This window comes from Xiphophorus couchianus, chromosome 23 (genome assembly GCF_001444195.1).
Source record: "Xiphophorus couchianus chromosome 23, X_couchianus-1.0, whole genome shotgun sequence".
Lineage (NCBI taxonomy): Eukaryota > Metazoa > Chordata > Actinopteri > Cyprinodontiformes > Poeciliidae > Xiphophorus > Xiphophorus couchianus.
Window position 1 is genome coordinate 24705791 of NC_040250.1, and position 17563 is coordinate 24723353.

Consider the following 17563-nt stretch of genomic DNA (forward strand, 5'->3'; position numbering starts at 1 on the left):
TGTTGTTCCTCTTCATCCCAGAGAAAAGCTTTAAGGCCGTTATGACGAGAGTTCGGCTGTAATGACAGACTGAAAATGAAGATAATATTTTCATTCACCTACTACTCTAGGTTGTATAAAATAGCACAAAATATCAGCATGTCGTAGTGGGATAGCATGAAACAAAACCACACATTTTCATAAAACCTTCACGTCACACTCCTTTTCTAATCATAACAGTTCATAGTCGACACAAACTGAAGCAACAATAATAATAAACCTAGCCAACCTGTGCTTAATAAAACCACAGCTACAGAGACTTTAGTTACTACAGGGAAGATTTAAACTGAATACTCAAGGATGAACATTTTCCCGCACTACCTCAACTACGGTCAGTCATGACTCGGCTAATTGACACTTTGCACATACAGTGGCTCTCCAGAGTGTGCAGTGATCAAAAAAAAAATAATAATAATCAGATGCAGATCAATCACTTCAAAACTTTTCTCACCCTTTAATGTAACTGTACAATTTGAGATTTTATGATCAGACCGCCCTTTTCTTCCTCTGTGGTTTTCTGTCACTTCTTACAACCTGTCTCTTTGGTCTGACCTTTGACACCATGTGAGATGCTGATTTGTCTTCCATGTTGTTTTTATTCTTGTTTATTATTTTAGCATTGTGTTATTGTGCGATTCTTCTTACCGCTGTATTCTCTCGTTGTGATTGTACTTATATACACGTCGTGCCTAATTGCACAATTAGTCTTGGTGCCGTTCAAACAAAACGTGCTGCCAGCTTCCCTCCGGCTGTGCACACAGTTATCTTCCTTCCTAACAGATTTGTCTTTTGCTTGAACTATGCAGGAAATATCACCGCAACGTTGGTCAAAAAGTCTGGACATTGCCATTAAAAACAATCCAGCCTTTCAGTCGTTTGAGCAACTATGAGATCCACTGCAGGTCAACGCGTGTCGAGGGTTTTCTACTGACATTTTCATAATTACAAACACAAACTGTCGAAGACATAGAACACGTAGTCAGAAAAGAAAAACTGAAAAGAGCTTCTCACAAGTGTTTGTGCATCACGGGAAAAAATGTGCTTTACACACCGTAACCTCCAGTCCCTCAGGAGGCCGTGTGTGTTTGCCGCAGCCTTACCATGACTGCTTCCTCATCTGAACTCGCTCTCCAGTGTGTTACCTGTCCTGTTTTTGTTTTGTTTTGGTTTTTTCCCCCCTCCATGCCGTCCAGAGAGCGCTCTGGGATCTACGTCTTTGTGGTCGCAGAGACGGAGCAACTCCTCACCAGAATACTGACACTGCATTAGCAGACCCAAGGTGCTGTAGTGAGATTCGTACACACGAAGGAGCCGCTATGTACGGGTGCGTCGAGGCTTGAGTCGCTGAGTGCCTTTTTTTTTTTTTTTGGTTTTGTTTCGTTTTGCATCTGCTGCCTGTGAAACAGTCCGTAAGCTTTTAACACTGGCTGGTTTTGTCCGGGCCGATGAAGCGCTCCTGCTCCTTTCCCGCCTCGTTTGTCTCGACCTGCTTGTCCTGGACGGCTTTCATGCTCAGCTGGTTTGCGTCGCCGTTGCCGTGCGCGTCCTGACGGTGGCGCTGTCGCTCGGCGCTGTGCCAAATACCATAGCTGAAGTAGATCAAGAAGCCTGTGAAGGAGACGTTTAAAAGGAGGGATGAGAGGAGTATAGGTTTTTAACATAAATGCAGCTGTAGCTCTAAGAAAAAAAAAAAAAATTCTAAATTTTATATTCTACATAATTAACAATTGTTTTTGTTATATTTTTAAGGGTTAATTATCAAAAAATTAATTGACCCTTAAATAAGGATTAATTAACCCTTAATGAAGGGTTATGGATTAAAGATTAACCCTTAATTAGGATTAAATTAAGGGTTAATTAATTAAAGATTCAATTAATTGATTCTGGATTCAATTCAAAACTATTGAATCCAATGGTTCCGGATTCAGTGGTTCTGAAACCAGAACCATTGTGATGTTTTTTATTTTTTTAAAATGGGCTTTTTTGAGCTTTACATCATATCATCATAATCTTATTCCCTCATCAAAAATTTCTGGGGTCTTGCCTTGATTCTTTCATGCATGTCTGAGAAATCCTTTAATCTCCATGGCAACCATTCAGCTGTGTAAAATGCCTGGGTGGACCTAGCCCCGCCTTCAAGGACGAAGCTCCTCCTCAGAGCTGCAGTTTCCCAGCGTCTGCGTTACAGACCAGCCCTCCCCCACAACGCTGGTAGCCAGCTCCTTCAGACTAGCCAGCAGGAATTAGCAAACACCTGGTGGAACTGCGCATCAGCTGTGCTTTTTATACAAGCTACTTCTCAGAAGTAAAAACGTTGGCAAGGCTTAATAAGGGAGCCATGTTGTGATGACTTCCTGGAGGCGGAGTTTCAGAAAGAGCAGGAGTTTTTAAAGCGACCAAGGCCCAATTTCCAGGTGTTAAATCACAAAGTCAAATTTCTTTGCAACAACTGAATGCAACGTTGATATTTGATTGTGCTATAAAATGTACTATGCAGCTGGAAAACACATAATACTGCACCTTTAAAGATAGTTTGTATGCTAGAATGGGTCAAAGCCACACATGACATCATTCTCCTATCGGTTTTTACAGGTACAACATAGTTCAACTAACCTGCAGCCATCCAGACAGAGAAACGTATCCAGGTGTCTCCACTCAGCTGGACCATGAGGTAAATATTAACAAATATACTCAGAATTGGCAGGAAAGGCAGGAGGGGTACCTGTGACGAAAGAAGGAGCCGTTAGGTTTCAATGCGTTGATGGACACATGACTCCATAAAGCAGGACTTTGAGTTGAGACAAACTAGCTATGGCCAAGCTGCTACGTACCATGAAGGAGACCTTCTTGGTGGTCTGCGGCTGCCTGCAGACCATGAACACGCAGGAGCTGAAGACAAGGAGACACACGGACAGCAACGCCAACATCCACACTTCCAAACCAACGATTGAGTTAAAGTGGTAGGTGGTGAGATAGCTGATGACACAAACTGTAATCACTGCAGTTGGAGGAAACACACGTGGAGATTATTCCAACATAAACAAGGATTAGAGTCAACCGCAAATGGAAAGGAAAAAGCGTCGGACACAACAGGTTGCGCACCCAGGACACCGATGGACATGTTGACCACAGAAGACGACTTCTCGGACGGTAAGAGGGGAGGGTGGAGGACAGTCTGAAGGATGGAGTTACCACCGTTCAGCATGTTCAGGTGGGACTCTGACTCTGTCAGTTCGGACTCTTCAGATGCTAAGCAGTCCTTCTCACCTTTCCCTGGCTGCCTCCCCAGATCTCCATCTGGCTGGTACCTGGAAGACAAATATATTCAATTCTGTGAAGTTATTACTAGTAATACCTCCTTTAAATTTGATAGACACTTTATATAGCAGTGAGTTTATGGAAAAGTGAAGGAATTTTCAACGCCGTGGAAAGCTAACAGTTAGCTGGTATTAAGTAGGCAGCAGGTGCCTCTAATTGAGCTCAATTGAGCAATTGAGCACAGCTGGGGATGTTGCAGCCAAAGACTAAATGTACCTGCCTTCAACTGTTATCTACAACCTACAACTGCTTTCTGAGATTATATGAGGCTCCCTGTGAGACCTGCAGCAATGTTTTGAGGTTTCTGTACAAAGCTAGCAAAACCTTATTACAGTCCTTAGATTTCATTTATCGATCCAGTTTGTAAGTTAAGTAAGTAAAGTTTATCTATGCAGCACTTTTTACAGGTCAGAAGCCACAAAGTGCTCTAGAAAATATTAAATATAAACACAGCAAATAAAACAGAAGGAGCCTGGCTTTTCAGCTTATCGTGTTTTGGTGCTGCGGCTTCCGCTCTGCCTGTGTCACGTGACCTTCTGTGTCTCCATGGCGACCAGGTGAGCAGGTCCGCCCTTCGTTTAGCTTTGCGGCATTTACATCAAAACCTTCGCAGCCATTTTTATAAAGCAGAAGAACTATTTTCCTGACGTTTTCTTCGCAAACAATTAACACTGAAATATTCGACAGATTATCAAAACGTATATAAAATAAACACAGGTTTAGCGTTAGCCTAGCGCTAAACCAAACAGCGCTCTTTGAAAACATGAGGAGCAAGTTTTTGGTGTTCGTTACTGCTCAGCCATTCACTCTCTTTAGCTACCTGTTTCTCATCTTGATGATTACCTTGCTTGGTATTTGTTTCTCCATTTGTTTAATTATTAATTATTAGTCAAAACTCAACACTGAGTGGCCAAACGGCGCCAAAATGACCAGTCTTTTTTGGCAATGTTTATAATTTACCAACTTCAGTTTGAGTTCAACATGCTCACTGGAATGACAGCTATGTAGTTCAGGCAACGAAACTAGTCCTGATAATAACTTTTCTGGAAGAATTTGCACTACCTCTAAGGATTTAAAGCCGCAGGCTCATTACATGTGCGCCACACATATGAAAAACGTGCATATCCTCCAGCAGTCGGATTGAGAAACGGCTGTCATGATTTTTAGCTTTGACAGAACAAGTAAAGACCGGATCCAGTCTGGACCAGAAAGGGCGCCAGAAAAAGAGCTGCTGCGTTGCACGCCCTATGTTTAGCGAGTAAAGAAACTCAAATAAACAACCCGCGCCTGCTTAAAATGAATGTTCCTACAATGGGAGCTTTCACAGCTCTTACGTCACCAAGGTGACTCAATCACAAACAGGGTAATCGGGCTTCTGGGCATTTGAAAAACCTATTAACGCGGCTGCTTCCCAAACGTTGCGCAAATCGGAGTCCTCTCTACACTGTTGCTCTGGGAGAGATTAGTGTGCACGCCCACCTGAGAACGAGCACGCAGACGGCAACCAGCGTGTAGGCCAGCAGAGTTCCAATAGACATCATGTCCACCAGGGCCTTAAGGTCGAACAAGAAAGCCATGATGGCTGTGGAGAGCAGAAGACTTCTTAAATGAACAGCAAACCTCGGAGGAAACATTACAAACAAACATGGAGAACTGCTGCATTTGCAGAACACGTTCATGCACCGAATTACAGTCATTACACATACATGAGGAGAGGATGTGGAAAAGTTTTTTCTTCAGATGCACAAATAAATGGGCGCGCACAGACACAAATTAAGTTTCATGCAACAAAGTTTCATAAAAACAAACAGGAAAAAAAAACTTTTTGACTTTGACAGCTTAGATCATGTCCATACTGAGCGTCAATTGATACAAGAGAACTGGTGTCAGAACACCAGTAAAATGTAAAAGGGGGACCTTTGTGGAGGCCCCTCCTGCTGTTCTGGGGGCCCCAAATATCTCTGAAAAAGCTTGTTGGTACTATTTCTTTGCTGGCACACTGATTAAACATGCCAAAATCAAATAACAGTTATTTTTAATGTTTACAGCAGCTCAAGTTTCTCATGTTTACACATGTTATGGTGTTCTACAGTTTGTTTAGTCGTTTCTTTTTGCACCAAAGTCATACGGCAGAATCTCGACGGGTGCAGGAGAGCACCTTCAGTCTGTGATGGAACAGCATAAAGCATAAGCAATACATGAACACATTCAATTCTGCTAGAACCTCATAAGCTGCATTTCCATTACAAATGTGCGCAAAACTTTGTTGATATTCCATCAATGTCGAAAAAGCACAATTTCACAACTGCGTTTCCATTAAAACAAAAACAAAACGCAATTAAAGCCGCACGCAAATAAATGCGCTCACGCGAGACACTATTAAAAAACATGCGGCGCCGTCATCCTGTCACCGCTTCCCGGCGCCGTCTTCTTCGCGGTTGCTGTGAGTGGTGACATCCGGTTGTTGATCACGTGACTCGTGTGATGCGGAAAAAGGTGTTTCCTAATTTTGATACAGCGAAAAAAAAAACTGTTTTATCAAAAAACATGAGGTTTTTTTTTAATTGGCCCGGTTCTATTAAGCGATCAATGAAAACTCAGCTGTAGTCAACAGCATGGAGCAGATCTCAGCAGCAGAGTATCAAACAGACAGCAGTATGTCTGCCATCCCTTTCAACATTTTCTTCAAACAAAATGGAGGGGGGTAAAACAACAACAAAGAAGCTCTCTGGCATGTTGCTGTCGGATGCTCGGTACGTATGGCTCGTGGTTGCATGGGCTGCCTCTTCATCAGGTCGTTCACCCCGTTAAGTCTCAGCTTTAATGTCTGAGCAGATTGTGCAACTATGTGCCGAACACCTGCAGTCCACTAAGCAGGAAGGCTGCAGAAGCAAATATTCGTTATAAGCGCCGCATTAATCCACAAAGTCCAAACTGTTAAGTGAGCTCTGGCACGTTGTTGCATAAGTTCATAAACACCAATGTGAGTCTGAGTCTCATTGTCAGTGTATGGGGGGCTCTGTGAGTACCTCTGGGGTGCCTTATTAGCAACGCTCAGTGCTATGTTGATGACTTATGGAGTGCTATAGATGGAAAAAGTGGCACTTTTTTATACTGCTGCACCACATAACCACCATTTCACATTGAGCCAAACAGCACCTTGGTGAGTTTGTTGATGTGGTACACTTAAAGTAAATTGTGACTAACTTTAATTGCAGCACAGTGGTATAAACTCACCCAGCCAATAAAAATCTGGAGCAAAACCGGCCCTAACCAAGCCAAGAGTAGCCAATCAGAATTCTGACTTGGACTTGATTCTCACAGTCCTTGCTCTCAAAAGCCAATATGGCTGCCACTTGCATTAAACATAGTGTTAGCTTTAAGAAGACTGTTTATTTGTACTTGTGTCAATTTGTATTCTAGAAAATCAGACACATACATGGATCACTGTACAGCTGCTAGTGAACTGTTTTTATTCTTGAATACATATAGTGCAGAGAAACACACTGTTAGCAGCCTTGTCACCAGTCAACCTCAACCTTAGTGCTGGTTTTGAAGCCCTGTGCAGTTCCAAATTACTAAAAAAACCCCCAAACATTAAGCTTGAATTTGGTGCCACTTATAGTAGCTACCAGCAACACACGTACTTTGTTTCAAATTGTAGCCTAATCTATGCTGCATACAAATATTTTCATTTAGCCTTAGCTATGCTGAAGTTATTTTAACCCACTGATTTCGGAAAACTCTTGAGAATTTCTGGGACTTTTAGGTTTACCACAAGTCAAAATGGTGTAAAACCACCTAAACAACCGTGTTTGATAGCATCAACAGTCAGTTAGCAGAACTTATTAGCTAGCTTTAGTGTGATTTGTGAAATAGCAACATGTGACTTCAGTAAATATAGGTCAGTCTTATTGGTTTGACATTGTTGAATCTAGTTATAAATTTCACCAAGCAAAAACAAAAATGGAATTGAAACATGAAAAATCCACAATACAAACACAAAACATAAAAAACTATCATGCTAGCATACCGCTGAATAAGTATTAATCTTTCTAGTGTTTAGCTTTCAACAAGTGAACATGAGTGACAAGGTAGCTTACCACTATCATTGTGTGAATGAATTGGTGAATGACTGAATGTAGTGTAAAGCTTTTTGGAGTCTTGTGGACTAGATAACAGCGCTATACATGTACAGGCCACTTACTTTCTTCTTGTATCAGCAACCAATGTACCTGCCATACAAGCAATCTATTCCATTTTTTACTTTTCTGATAATAAGCATGCTCTCTAAGACGCACTGCGTCAAAGTGAAAGTGTTTTCTTCCACGTCTGAAATTACCTGGCTCTACCTTAGCAACAGTAAACTTTACATATCCATCTAGACTCTAGATGTCCAGTATATTTAGACTCTAGATGTACTGGACATGTACAGAAAATCAAAATGCAAATGCAGACATGTGCATCATGACAATTGTCGAGAATATAATTCTCAATATTTAGTATCTTTCATTTCCAAAAGAGCTAGGAACATTGTTTGGGTGTGTGCCATTATTAACTTTTTGAAAATACCAGGAAACAAACAAACAAAAAAACCATCATCATCAAGTCACTCAGCAAGGGTAATGCTCCAAAAGATATGGCCAAATCAACAAAGAACTTGTTTCTGACTGTTCTAGGTTGGATTTTATTATCAAATTAGTTGAGTAACTTTGATACTTTTGCAATGTTCTTTGGTGTCACCCCACTATCTGCCATTATCTTTCAATATGGGATGAAAGGCCTTGAAGACCTGTGGGATTGACATAGTAGGAACTTTGATCATTCCTCTTGCTGAGTGTAACAGCTCCTTTGCATGCTTTGGAAACACCACAACCAAATTCATGCAGTTACCACCACCAGCTGATCGTGAGCACAAAGAAAAGCAAACACACACATAACAAAAAAAAGAGACAGAAACCCAGACAGTCCACGTTGCAACCCAGTGACAGGCGAGTCCTTGTCCAGGAGCTTACCCGCTGTGGTACCTGCTGCCATGGTGGCAGCCACGGGCGACTGGCGCTTACTCACTTTGGACATAAATTTGAACAGAATGCCATCTCGCGCCATGGCAAAGAGAATGCGCGGAAGAGGGAACATGGAGCCCAACAGGCTAGGGAGAAGAGGGTTCATGGTTAAGTCTAGAGCATTCTGGGAGAGAGAAAACATGACACCTGCACAACTGTGAAAGAAATACATCCTGTGCACAGATACAGAAAGTCCTACAGTTCGTATTGATTTGTCAAGAAGTGAAATTGAACCAATTCCAATAAAAAAAGAACTGACTGAATCATCTCTTTTGATTCCATTGTTTCTTTCACAATTGATTGGTGGAGACACATTAGCTGACTCGTTTCACTTGCATGATCCCCGGCTCTCACCTGCAACTACACCGGAGCTCATAGTGGCAATAACTGGGGTCTTCGTCTTAGGATTGATTCGGGCTAAGGCTTTGAAAAGCACCCCATCCTCTGCCATAGCATAGATTACACGAGGCATGGGGAAAATGGAGCCCAGCAGACTGCGTGAGACAGCAGAGACATGCAACACCAACACGTTAGTCATGAGCCCTCAACCCGGACAAACGGACAGGAGCATCGTAAAAGCTTCAGAGTCAAGAAAGTCCCAAAAATGTCTTTCTTTCCTGCCTGTAACGTCATTCTTGCAATCTGTTCTCCAGAGAGAAACTCTGCATATGGATCTTTGAGGACTGCGTCTCCAATAGATTTCCACGCGCTATCATGAGACCCAGTAAGTAAACATTCACTTCAAGCAAGAAAAATGTGTGTTAACAGCAGTTTCACAAGACACATAGTCCACACAGATAAGGTCCATTAGCAGACCTGAACCAGATTCAGTTGAATCGAGAACCTGCAGAGAATGTTCCAATCGATGAAAACTTTTGATTCGACTGGAAGAATGACGTCAGTCGACTCCGCTAATACTGATACAGACGGAAAAGAGAGACAGAGTTGGGACAACATGATATGTTTCTGAGACAGACTGAGACTTGCTCAGCAGCTCTCAGCACAAAAACATGCTGGGGCCTCAAACACAGACAGAATTAAGCAATGCACCCACCACAGAATGTTAAGCAACAGGAATCAATCCAATTACAAGACTCAGACAGAGATTGACAGTCAAAGCTGTTGGCCAATTCTCATCTGCCATTATCACCCAGAATTTACAGTTACATTACATCCCACCTAAACACCAGCGATGTATATATTTTGGTTGTTGTTGCTTCTAAGAAAAACAAGGCCTTACCTTGTAGACAGGGCACATAGTGAACCCACAGCAACCACATATTTGGCAGGCCCCCAGCCCACATATTCAAAGGCCATGGGGAGGGGGCTTTTCTCATCCAGCAGGTGATAGGGCATCATCAATGTGAGCGCAGCAGAGACGCCGAAGTACGCCAGGAAGCATACAGTCAGTGACACCACAATGCCGATGGGAATGGCCCGCTGGGGGTTCTTCACCTCCTCTCCTGATGCACACAGAGAAGTGAACACAGATGTGCTGGCACAATGAGAACCGCAGTGGATCCAACCCGCCGGATCCAGGAATCACCTGTTGTTGCGATGCAGTCAAATCCGACGAAAGCGTAGAAGCAGGTGGCGGCTCCGGCTAACGTCCCGCTGAAGCCGTAGGGCATGAAGCCGCCAACGCCATAGTCACTGCTCACGTTGGCCGTTGCCGACAAGTTCCTAAAACATGCATACGGTTGTTTCATAACAACTGAGGCCGACGCTGACCTGCACATTTCGACAAGTCTATGCGCAAAGCGATATGGGTTATCAGCGTAACAGACTGTACTCGACTGGTATCAAATGAGTCCTGTACCTTGTGACTATCGTGATATTGACGAGAGATTCTTCGGTTATCTTCCAGTTGTGTGTGTCCCCTTTGACGAAGCCAGAAATGATGACAAACAAGAGGACGAGCACGTTGATTGAAGTGAAGACCTTGTTGACCCAGGCTGATTCCTTCACTCCAAAAGACAAGAGCCCTGGACGGGAGCAACCATGGCAGAGTGTAAAACAGAACACGATGAAAGCTTTAGCTAGGCTGAAATGAAGTTTTCAACCATTTGAGAGCCAAAAAAGTCCAAACTGTTCAGACTCTTTAAAGTCAGCCCTCAAGGGTCAGCGTCCTGAATGAACAGCTCTTGGTTCGGTTGTACAAGGATTAAGTAGGTCATTGCTGAGGCTTTTAAACGAAGAGTCCTTCTTTTTACAGTCATTTTTATAAATGACTATCAAAATTAAGCTGCAAATATTCCAACGACTTTCAATGCTCCACTAGAGTATTTTGCTTTTGTAAAATGCTCCAACATATTTTTTTTAAATTGTAAACTTGGCCGTTCACTGCAACAGAAATGTGTTTAATCTTTAAATATTGTGATTTAAGACACTTTTTTTTTTTTTACTAAATGAATTTTATTTTTTTTTAAAGGGGAGAATTTTGAGATTTTTACATTGGGTTTACTAAATTTGAGTTGCAGAAGTTCTGCTTCTCCGATCCACATAAAAACAACCAGACAGTGGTAGATTGTCTTTGAGTCCTGCTGGCCTAATGTAATCATAAAACCCATGATGGATGTCATTTAATCAAGCGGAATGTATCAAAACATGACTGGTTTGAGTCTTCCATGAACTTTGATTAATCTTGTCAGTTTAACCAAAAAACAAGTACTAGTGGACTCAAGTTACTATTAACCTAATGTAGCAGACATTTGCAAAGACATTCATATCCCTTGAACTTTTCCATATTAGGTGTGGTACACCTAACATATTGAAATTGGGCCTATGTCTCTTTAAGAAGTTCCTTCTCCTTCCGAAGCTCCGCCTTCAGGAAGTCATCACAGCAACCCTCCTCTTTCTCAGTCCAATCGGAGCAACTAGACTGAGAAATGAGCTCAGCTGATGCACAGCTTCATCGGGTGTTAGCTAATTATTGCTGCCGCTAGTTTGAAGGAGCTTAGTAGGGCTGCTTTGTGAGGCAGAAGCTCAACTTTGGAGAGGCAGCTCCGGGGAGGAACTGCGCGTTGATTCGCCCAAGTGTTTGTTGCCACGGGAGATTAAAGGATTTCTCAATCATTCATGAAAGAATCAAAGCAGTACTCCAGGTATGTTTTTGATGAGGGAATAACCTTATAACACAACGTAAAGCTCAAAAAGGGCAATTTTACAAAAACACTGCCCATTTAAATAACAGACCTCGGGACATTCCTACTAATAGTTGTTGATATATTCTCCCACCCTAGCCCTGAGTCTCTGTAGCTCATCCAGAGCTCAAGTTCCATCAACTTCTCTGAGTAATGTCCTCCTCACTTGACTTGTAAACGTAAGTTGTTGGCCATTCTTGGGTAGGTTTGTAGTTCTGCCATATTCTTTTGAATGACGGGCAGAACAGTGCCAAGAGATCTCAGAATCTTTGGATATTATTTCCTAACCCAACCCTCCTTTAAAAAATGTTTGAAAACCACGACATCTTAGTACAAGGGCGTTGTGAACATTCAAAAGGCACTGCATGAACTGCACTGTGTAAACCTCATGTTTAGCTCGTTGTCACACACTGTGCTGCCAGTTTCTTATTGAATTATGCCAGGTTTCGGATCGTGAGTTAAGCTGCGATGATTTCGGTTTCCGTCCCCTTCACTGAAGCCTCTGTGTGAGCGCATTCAGGGGGAATTTTGAGATGAGCGGCCAGCGCTGATGTGCTTACCAGAGAGCAGCAGAATGAGGCACACGGCAAAGAAGTCCGGATACGGAGCCAAGCCAGGAAAGTTCATGCTGAAGTAGGTTTTGCAGAAAACCTCGATGTGTCCGCCAGTCATCTCGTCAAACGTGCCGCTCCAAGCTCTGGCAACCGAGGACGTACCTGATCAAAGAAATCAAAGGTCAGACTCCACAAATACCCTCTCTTCTTAAAGTCAGGAGGTATTTGCCACAAACTCCCAGACCCCCAAAAAACTCACCAATGACGTAAGAGAGGATTAAGTTCCAGCCAGTAATGAAGGCATAGATCTCCCCCACCGTCACGTAGCTGTAGAGATAAGCGGAGCCGGTCTTGGGGACGCGGGCCCCGAACTCAGCGTAGCACAGGCCGGCCATGACGGAGGCCAGGGCGGCGATGAGGAAGGAGATGACGATGCTGGGGCCCGAGTCTCCCTTGGCCACCTCTCCGGCCAACACGTAGACCCCGGCCCCCAGGGTGCTGCCCACCCCCAGGGCAATGAGGTCTACGGTTCCCAGGCAGCGGCACAGCTTGGAGTCCTCCAAGCTGTTCATGTCCACCACTTTCCTGCGCACCAAGGAGCGGCTGAACGAAACGACTTGCTTCAGCATGTTGTCACCTGTAGGCAGACCAAAAAAACAAACAAAAACTGATTTAAAATACCTGTTTGATGGGTGTTTTAATTGGTTGAAGGATGTCTGCCTGAATGCCCCACGGTATATTCCAGATCAATATCCTAAAATCAAAGTGCAAGCCAGTGAGGAACATCAAAAAATATGCTTGCAGATAACAGCTATCAACAAATCAATACTTTTAACGCTCAGCAGAAGAGAGCCAGACCTGAAGGGTCCGGTGTTGGGGAGCAGCTCGGGTTCGGCTCCATCTGCTTTGCATTTTCGGGTTCTTGCAGCCCGTCCTATTGAGACTCGTTGAAAGGCGAGTTACATAACGTGTGAACTCCGAGGGACGTTGACCCTACAAACTGTGACGACGCGCGATGGAGGAGCGCTGCCAGGTCCCGGAGAGCTGGTAAAGTTCATACTCTACGTCCGACTATTGTTTGGGGTCATGGTGCAGCTCTTAAGTACTCAAAGAGCTGCTTTCATGAAGTGAAGCATTCCAGCAGCTTGCTGTTCCAATTACACACGGGGCACTAAAACTGAAAACTCCCCCTTTCGACGCAGTTATCCTGCAAATTGCAGTGCCTCTTTCCATTTGACCAGAGGCAGCCTTGATATTTGCATGGTTACAAGTTTTTAAATGAGGATGTTTCAGTAAAGACATTCGCTTTGCTTCTCTGAACCTGCAGAAGTGACCACCCTGACAACAACAAACCATCCCGACGTGCTGCATTTCGTGGATTTTCTCTTCCAGTGACACAAGTTTGAGTCCTGGCAGCTCATTCATATAACAACATAATAGTAATATCAATCAGCCAAGTTTATCTGAATGGCCCATTTCAGCAACAAGGCAGGTCAAAGTCACAAAGCCATCATCTCACCAATCGAGAAAGCAGTAACAAACATTACATTTTGTCCGGTGCCATCGTTGAAGTCATCAACACACATCGTCATATTTTTAGTCTTGATTTGAAGGAACTCTGTGTGTCCGTGACATGACAGTTTTCTGGAGTTTTCCAGATTTGTGGTGCGTAAAAGCTGCGTACTTCATAGCTAGTTTTGTTGCAAAAAGAAACGAAGTGATAAAAGCTTAATTCTGGTGTTTCACCTTCAAAACTGTCACATCTGCAGATCTTTTTGGTTTCCAGAAGAAAGAAAAAAATCTGCACTGGTAGAGTATATCCTAAATATATGAGACTTTCACCTACCTTAGAGTAGGACGCCTCTTGAGAGCAACAGCTTCCAGGTTCAGGAATAAAAATAAAAAAAAAACTTTCCCCAGGTGAGATGAGCTGCACACAGGTACAAGTCAGAGAGCTCGTTGTGATCTGACGAGCCGCTGAACAACACTGTGCGAGAACATGAACTGTAAAGAGCAAGTCTGTTTCACTCCTCCTCCTCCTCTTGCTCCTCCTCCTCCCTGTCTTTAGAGTTTCTTCATCACAGGATCTGCCCTGGCTCCTAAAATGAATTTACAGTACAAAGCAGCTGGAAGGGGAGGCAGGACTGAGTGAAGGGGGGCGGAGGAGGGAACACGTGGGTATTTTACCTCTGTGACTCTTGGATTCAAGGTAACTGAGGGCAGCCTTGCACCATAAGCTCCTCCATACTGGAAACGTACAGAAAGGACTGAGGGCAGAAAGAAAGAGCGGGGCGGGGATCCTATTTTTGAAACAAAAACACCCCCAGCATAAACAGATCCCAGCTGTCTAGATGCTTACCGACTGCTGATAAATGATTGGGTAACTTTCACTGACAAACACTGTGGCAGACACTGTTTACCCACCGCTGCCCACAGGACCGCTGCTAAAAGCCTGGATGCTGATTGGTCAATGAAGGGTGGAGAGTGCTGTGTTGGAAGGGTGTGTGTGTGTGTGTGTGTGTGCAGGGGGGGGGGTTAAGTCCTCTTAATGGAAGACAGGTATTGCTCAATGTACCTTGAGCTATTGGACCTATGAGCATATTAAAATCAATAACAGCCTGGCATCTAACGACTTCACGTCTCTTACAACGCCTCGCCTGTGGAAGAAAATTACAAAAGCTTTTTTTCTCTCTCTCTCTCTTTCCATCAAACAGTAGCTCTGAAAAACACTTCTGACGAAACCAGTCCAAACCAGCTCAAGGCTTCAGTGGGAATGTGGCAGCTGGCCTCAGGACAGGAAGTCCCCCATCCAACCGCCGACCAGAGAGACTCCGCGGCGTGACAGCGGCAGTCACCCGGCCGTGGGTGGGTGCGTCCACTGCAGGCGGACAAATATCACGGACAAACTGCCCGGGCGAGTGTCGGCCGCTGGAGAGAGCCGACTGTCTGACCCGCATGCTGGTTTTGGGAAGCAAAAAGCCTTCCTTAGAGGATTACCGACAGGAGAAAAGTGTGAAACGTTAAATATCAACTTCGAAATCAAGATACGTTTTAAGTTTAATTTTTTTTAAAAAGAATAGTGTAAAAAAATATATATACATATCTATTTTCCTTATGAAAAACTAGAGCAAAGCGTTCTGCGCTGTAACCATGGCAGCAGTGGAAAGGAGTCAACTGGCTCGCGGCGTTTCAATGTTGACACGCGCTAATCGTGTGAAGCCAATTGAACGCAACGCGGCCTCCGATGGCCGCGAGTGGGCCCCGGCCTCCAAAACGCGGACGTGGTCAACAGATTGAGTGGTGTTTGCCTTGCGGACACCGGGACTGCTCGCTCCAGTTAACACTGTTGTCACCAGGAAATGTTAAGAGTGAGCAATATCGCTGATAAGGCGGAGCGTGGTGAGGATGTAGCGTGATCAGCCTTTGGGTCGAGACGAGGCTCAAGGCCTCGATTCTATGAAAACGGGTGTAGTTTCTATGGTGTTCCTTATCTTGGATCGGTGGAGAGACGTCGTCGTAAATCAACGTTAAATGTGAGTGGAAACAATTATCTGACTTGCTGAATTTGCTAGTTTGCTCGTTTACAAGAACCCAGCAGATTCCCGTCTTTATGGTACTTTTGTTTTCATGGTAGAAGACAAGATCCATCCATCCATTCACCATTTGTCTATCTCAGCCCCAGACATGTTGCCACTCCATCACATAGGAGACAAGATATCAACTAAAAATCCAAGAAATATAATTACATAAAAGTAAAAAGTGTAATCAGCTGTTTGAGTGAAATAGTTGTCGGATCCCTTACATTCAAAGGCAATTTTGCTACTCAAACCTTTTCACGTTAGATGTATTTTCTTGGGACTTTATGTGTGGTGGATAGTGTGGAACTGTAAGTGAAAGGAAAATTAAAAATTTGAAAAGTGTGGCATGCATCTGTATAGTTCCCCTCAGATGTCCAAACATTTTGCTAAAAGGCTGGACGTCTTTTGAGGAAACAGATCTTTTTCCTCCCTCCGATTCGAACATGAGTTTCTGTGAGCCTTGATTTTATAGTCTTGTTAGGACAAGACTAAGTTAGGTCTAGATCTGCACTTCAACTAGGCCGTTCTAGTGCACAAACATGTTACAATCTGAGCTGCTGCTGCTGCTGAAGGTGATCGTCCTTCATTTTCTTATTGTCTGTTCACATCAATCTGGTTAGATTCCCAGAAGAAGCAAGACGCGATAAACGTGTGAATGAATGGAGGACGGCTGAAATAGCGAAGCTGTCTTGAAAATGATAAGTTGAAGTATCAAATGTGTACAAAACCAAGGCAAAGAAGAGAATTTGGATGAAAACATAGAGTTCATTTCATGAAAGAGTCTGGTGCACCTGAGCAGCGTCGCTGAGATGACCTGTTTTGTAAACTGCCCACTCTGGAAAAAGTAAACTACAAATATAGATTGGACGTTTGCTCTAGGAGGTCAGCATTACGCCAGATTTAGATGCACTATCCTAAATCCTTTTTATATTACAGCTCAAGAACAGTCTGGGCCATGTAGGTTGGACGCTAAACCAGTACTTAGGTTGACTTTAATGCTATTTTTATTAAGTACAAGGATGTAGCATCATTTGTGGATCCTACAGACAAGTGATTTCCCCTGTCTATCTGGGTTGGTCTTACAGAGAGAACAACTTTAAAATGTGTGTATGGTGGTTATTTATTCTGTGATTCAAATAGAAAGGGGGTAAAAAAAAAAACAACAACTGGTGGCTGTTGTCCAAAAATAACAAATGTATACAGTTTCAAATGTTGTAATGTGAGTCGTTTATTAAGTTTTATCTCGTAAAAAAAACATAATGGTAACCGAGAAGTGTAATTTGTGACTTTTAATGCATGTGGGAGCGGTTAATAAATTCTTTAAAATGTTATTGTCATGTCCAAGTATCTTGACCTAAAGTTGACTCAATGTTCAAGTCCCTCGGGATGCACTTACTCTCAAACATGAACTCTCCACTAATAAATGCTCACAGGGGGTGAGAGTAGGGGGGGTTCTCTGGTTCATTTTGCATGAGCACACAGTGGGAGAGAATGTAAATTAAGACACGAATCCAGTTTGACTGCTTTTATTGTCTTCTGCGTTCTCAGTCGATGCATTGAATGCGAAGAACCCTTTTCCAGTTGCAGACAATACATCAGACAATATCTCAAAATGTGTTTTTTGGAGGCTAAATACAGCCCAGGCACCCCTCCTGAAAAACCAAAATCCTCTACAGTCAATCAGTTAGTGGCATTATTCTTGATTTAAGCTACAGACGCGTAAACCATAAATCAAACCTAAATAAAACCTTATTCCTTCATAATCCTTGGATGAGCTGCATCAAAGGGCTGGCCACGCACATTTCCATCGAGATGTTTTGGTTGTTGTGTTTGCTACATTGCAAAAATGCTTTATCTAATCCCAT

The 17563-nt window shown here is 43.3% G+C and overlaps 1 protein-coding gene across 3 annotated transcripts; it reads right to left on the reverse strand.

The window, feature by feature from the left end:
• Positions 1-1195: 1195 nt before the first annotated feature.
• Positions 1196-14159, reverse strand: slc7a2 (solute carrier family 7 member 2). Of its 3 annotated transcripts, none has more exons than XM_028008843.1 (12): positions 13967-14159; positions 12380-12757; positions 12127-12282; positions 10243-10408; positions 9970-10106; positions 9664-9886; positions 8778-8917; positions 4837-4939; positions 3142-3347; positions 2871-3037; positions 2653-2761; positions 1196-1647 (listed from the first exon to the last, which is right to left on the reverse strand). In XM_028008843.1, exons 2-12 carry the CDS (start codon positions 12747-12749, stop codon positions 1457-1459), a joined length of 1968 nt encoding a protein of 655 aa, XP_027864644.1. In that variant the 5' UTR covers positions 12750-12757; positions 13967-14159; the 3' UTR covers positions 1196-1456. The 3 variants fall into 3 exon arrangements, with proteins under 3 accessions (XP_027864644.1, XP_027864643.1, XP_027864642.1); XM_028008842.1 differs by lacking the exons at positions 8778-8917; positions 13967-14159 and adding exons at positions 8373-8509; positions 12979-13036; XM_028008841.1 differs by lacking the exon at positions 13967-14159 and adding an exon at positions 12979-13036.
• Between the last annotated feature and the right edge of the window lie 3404 nt (positions 14160-17563).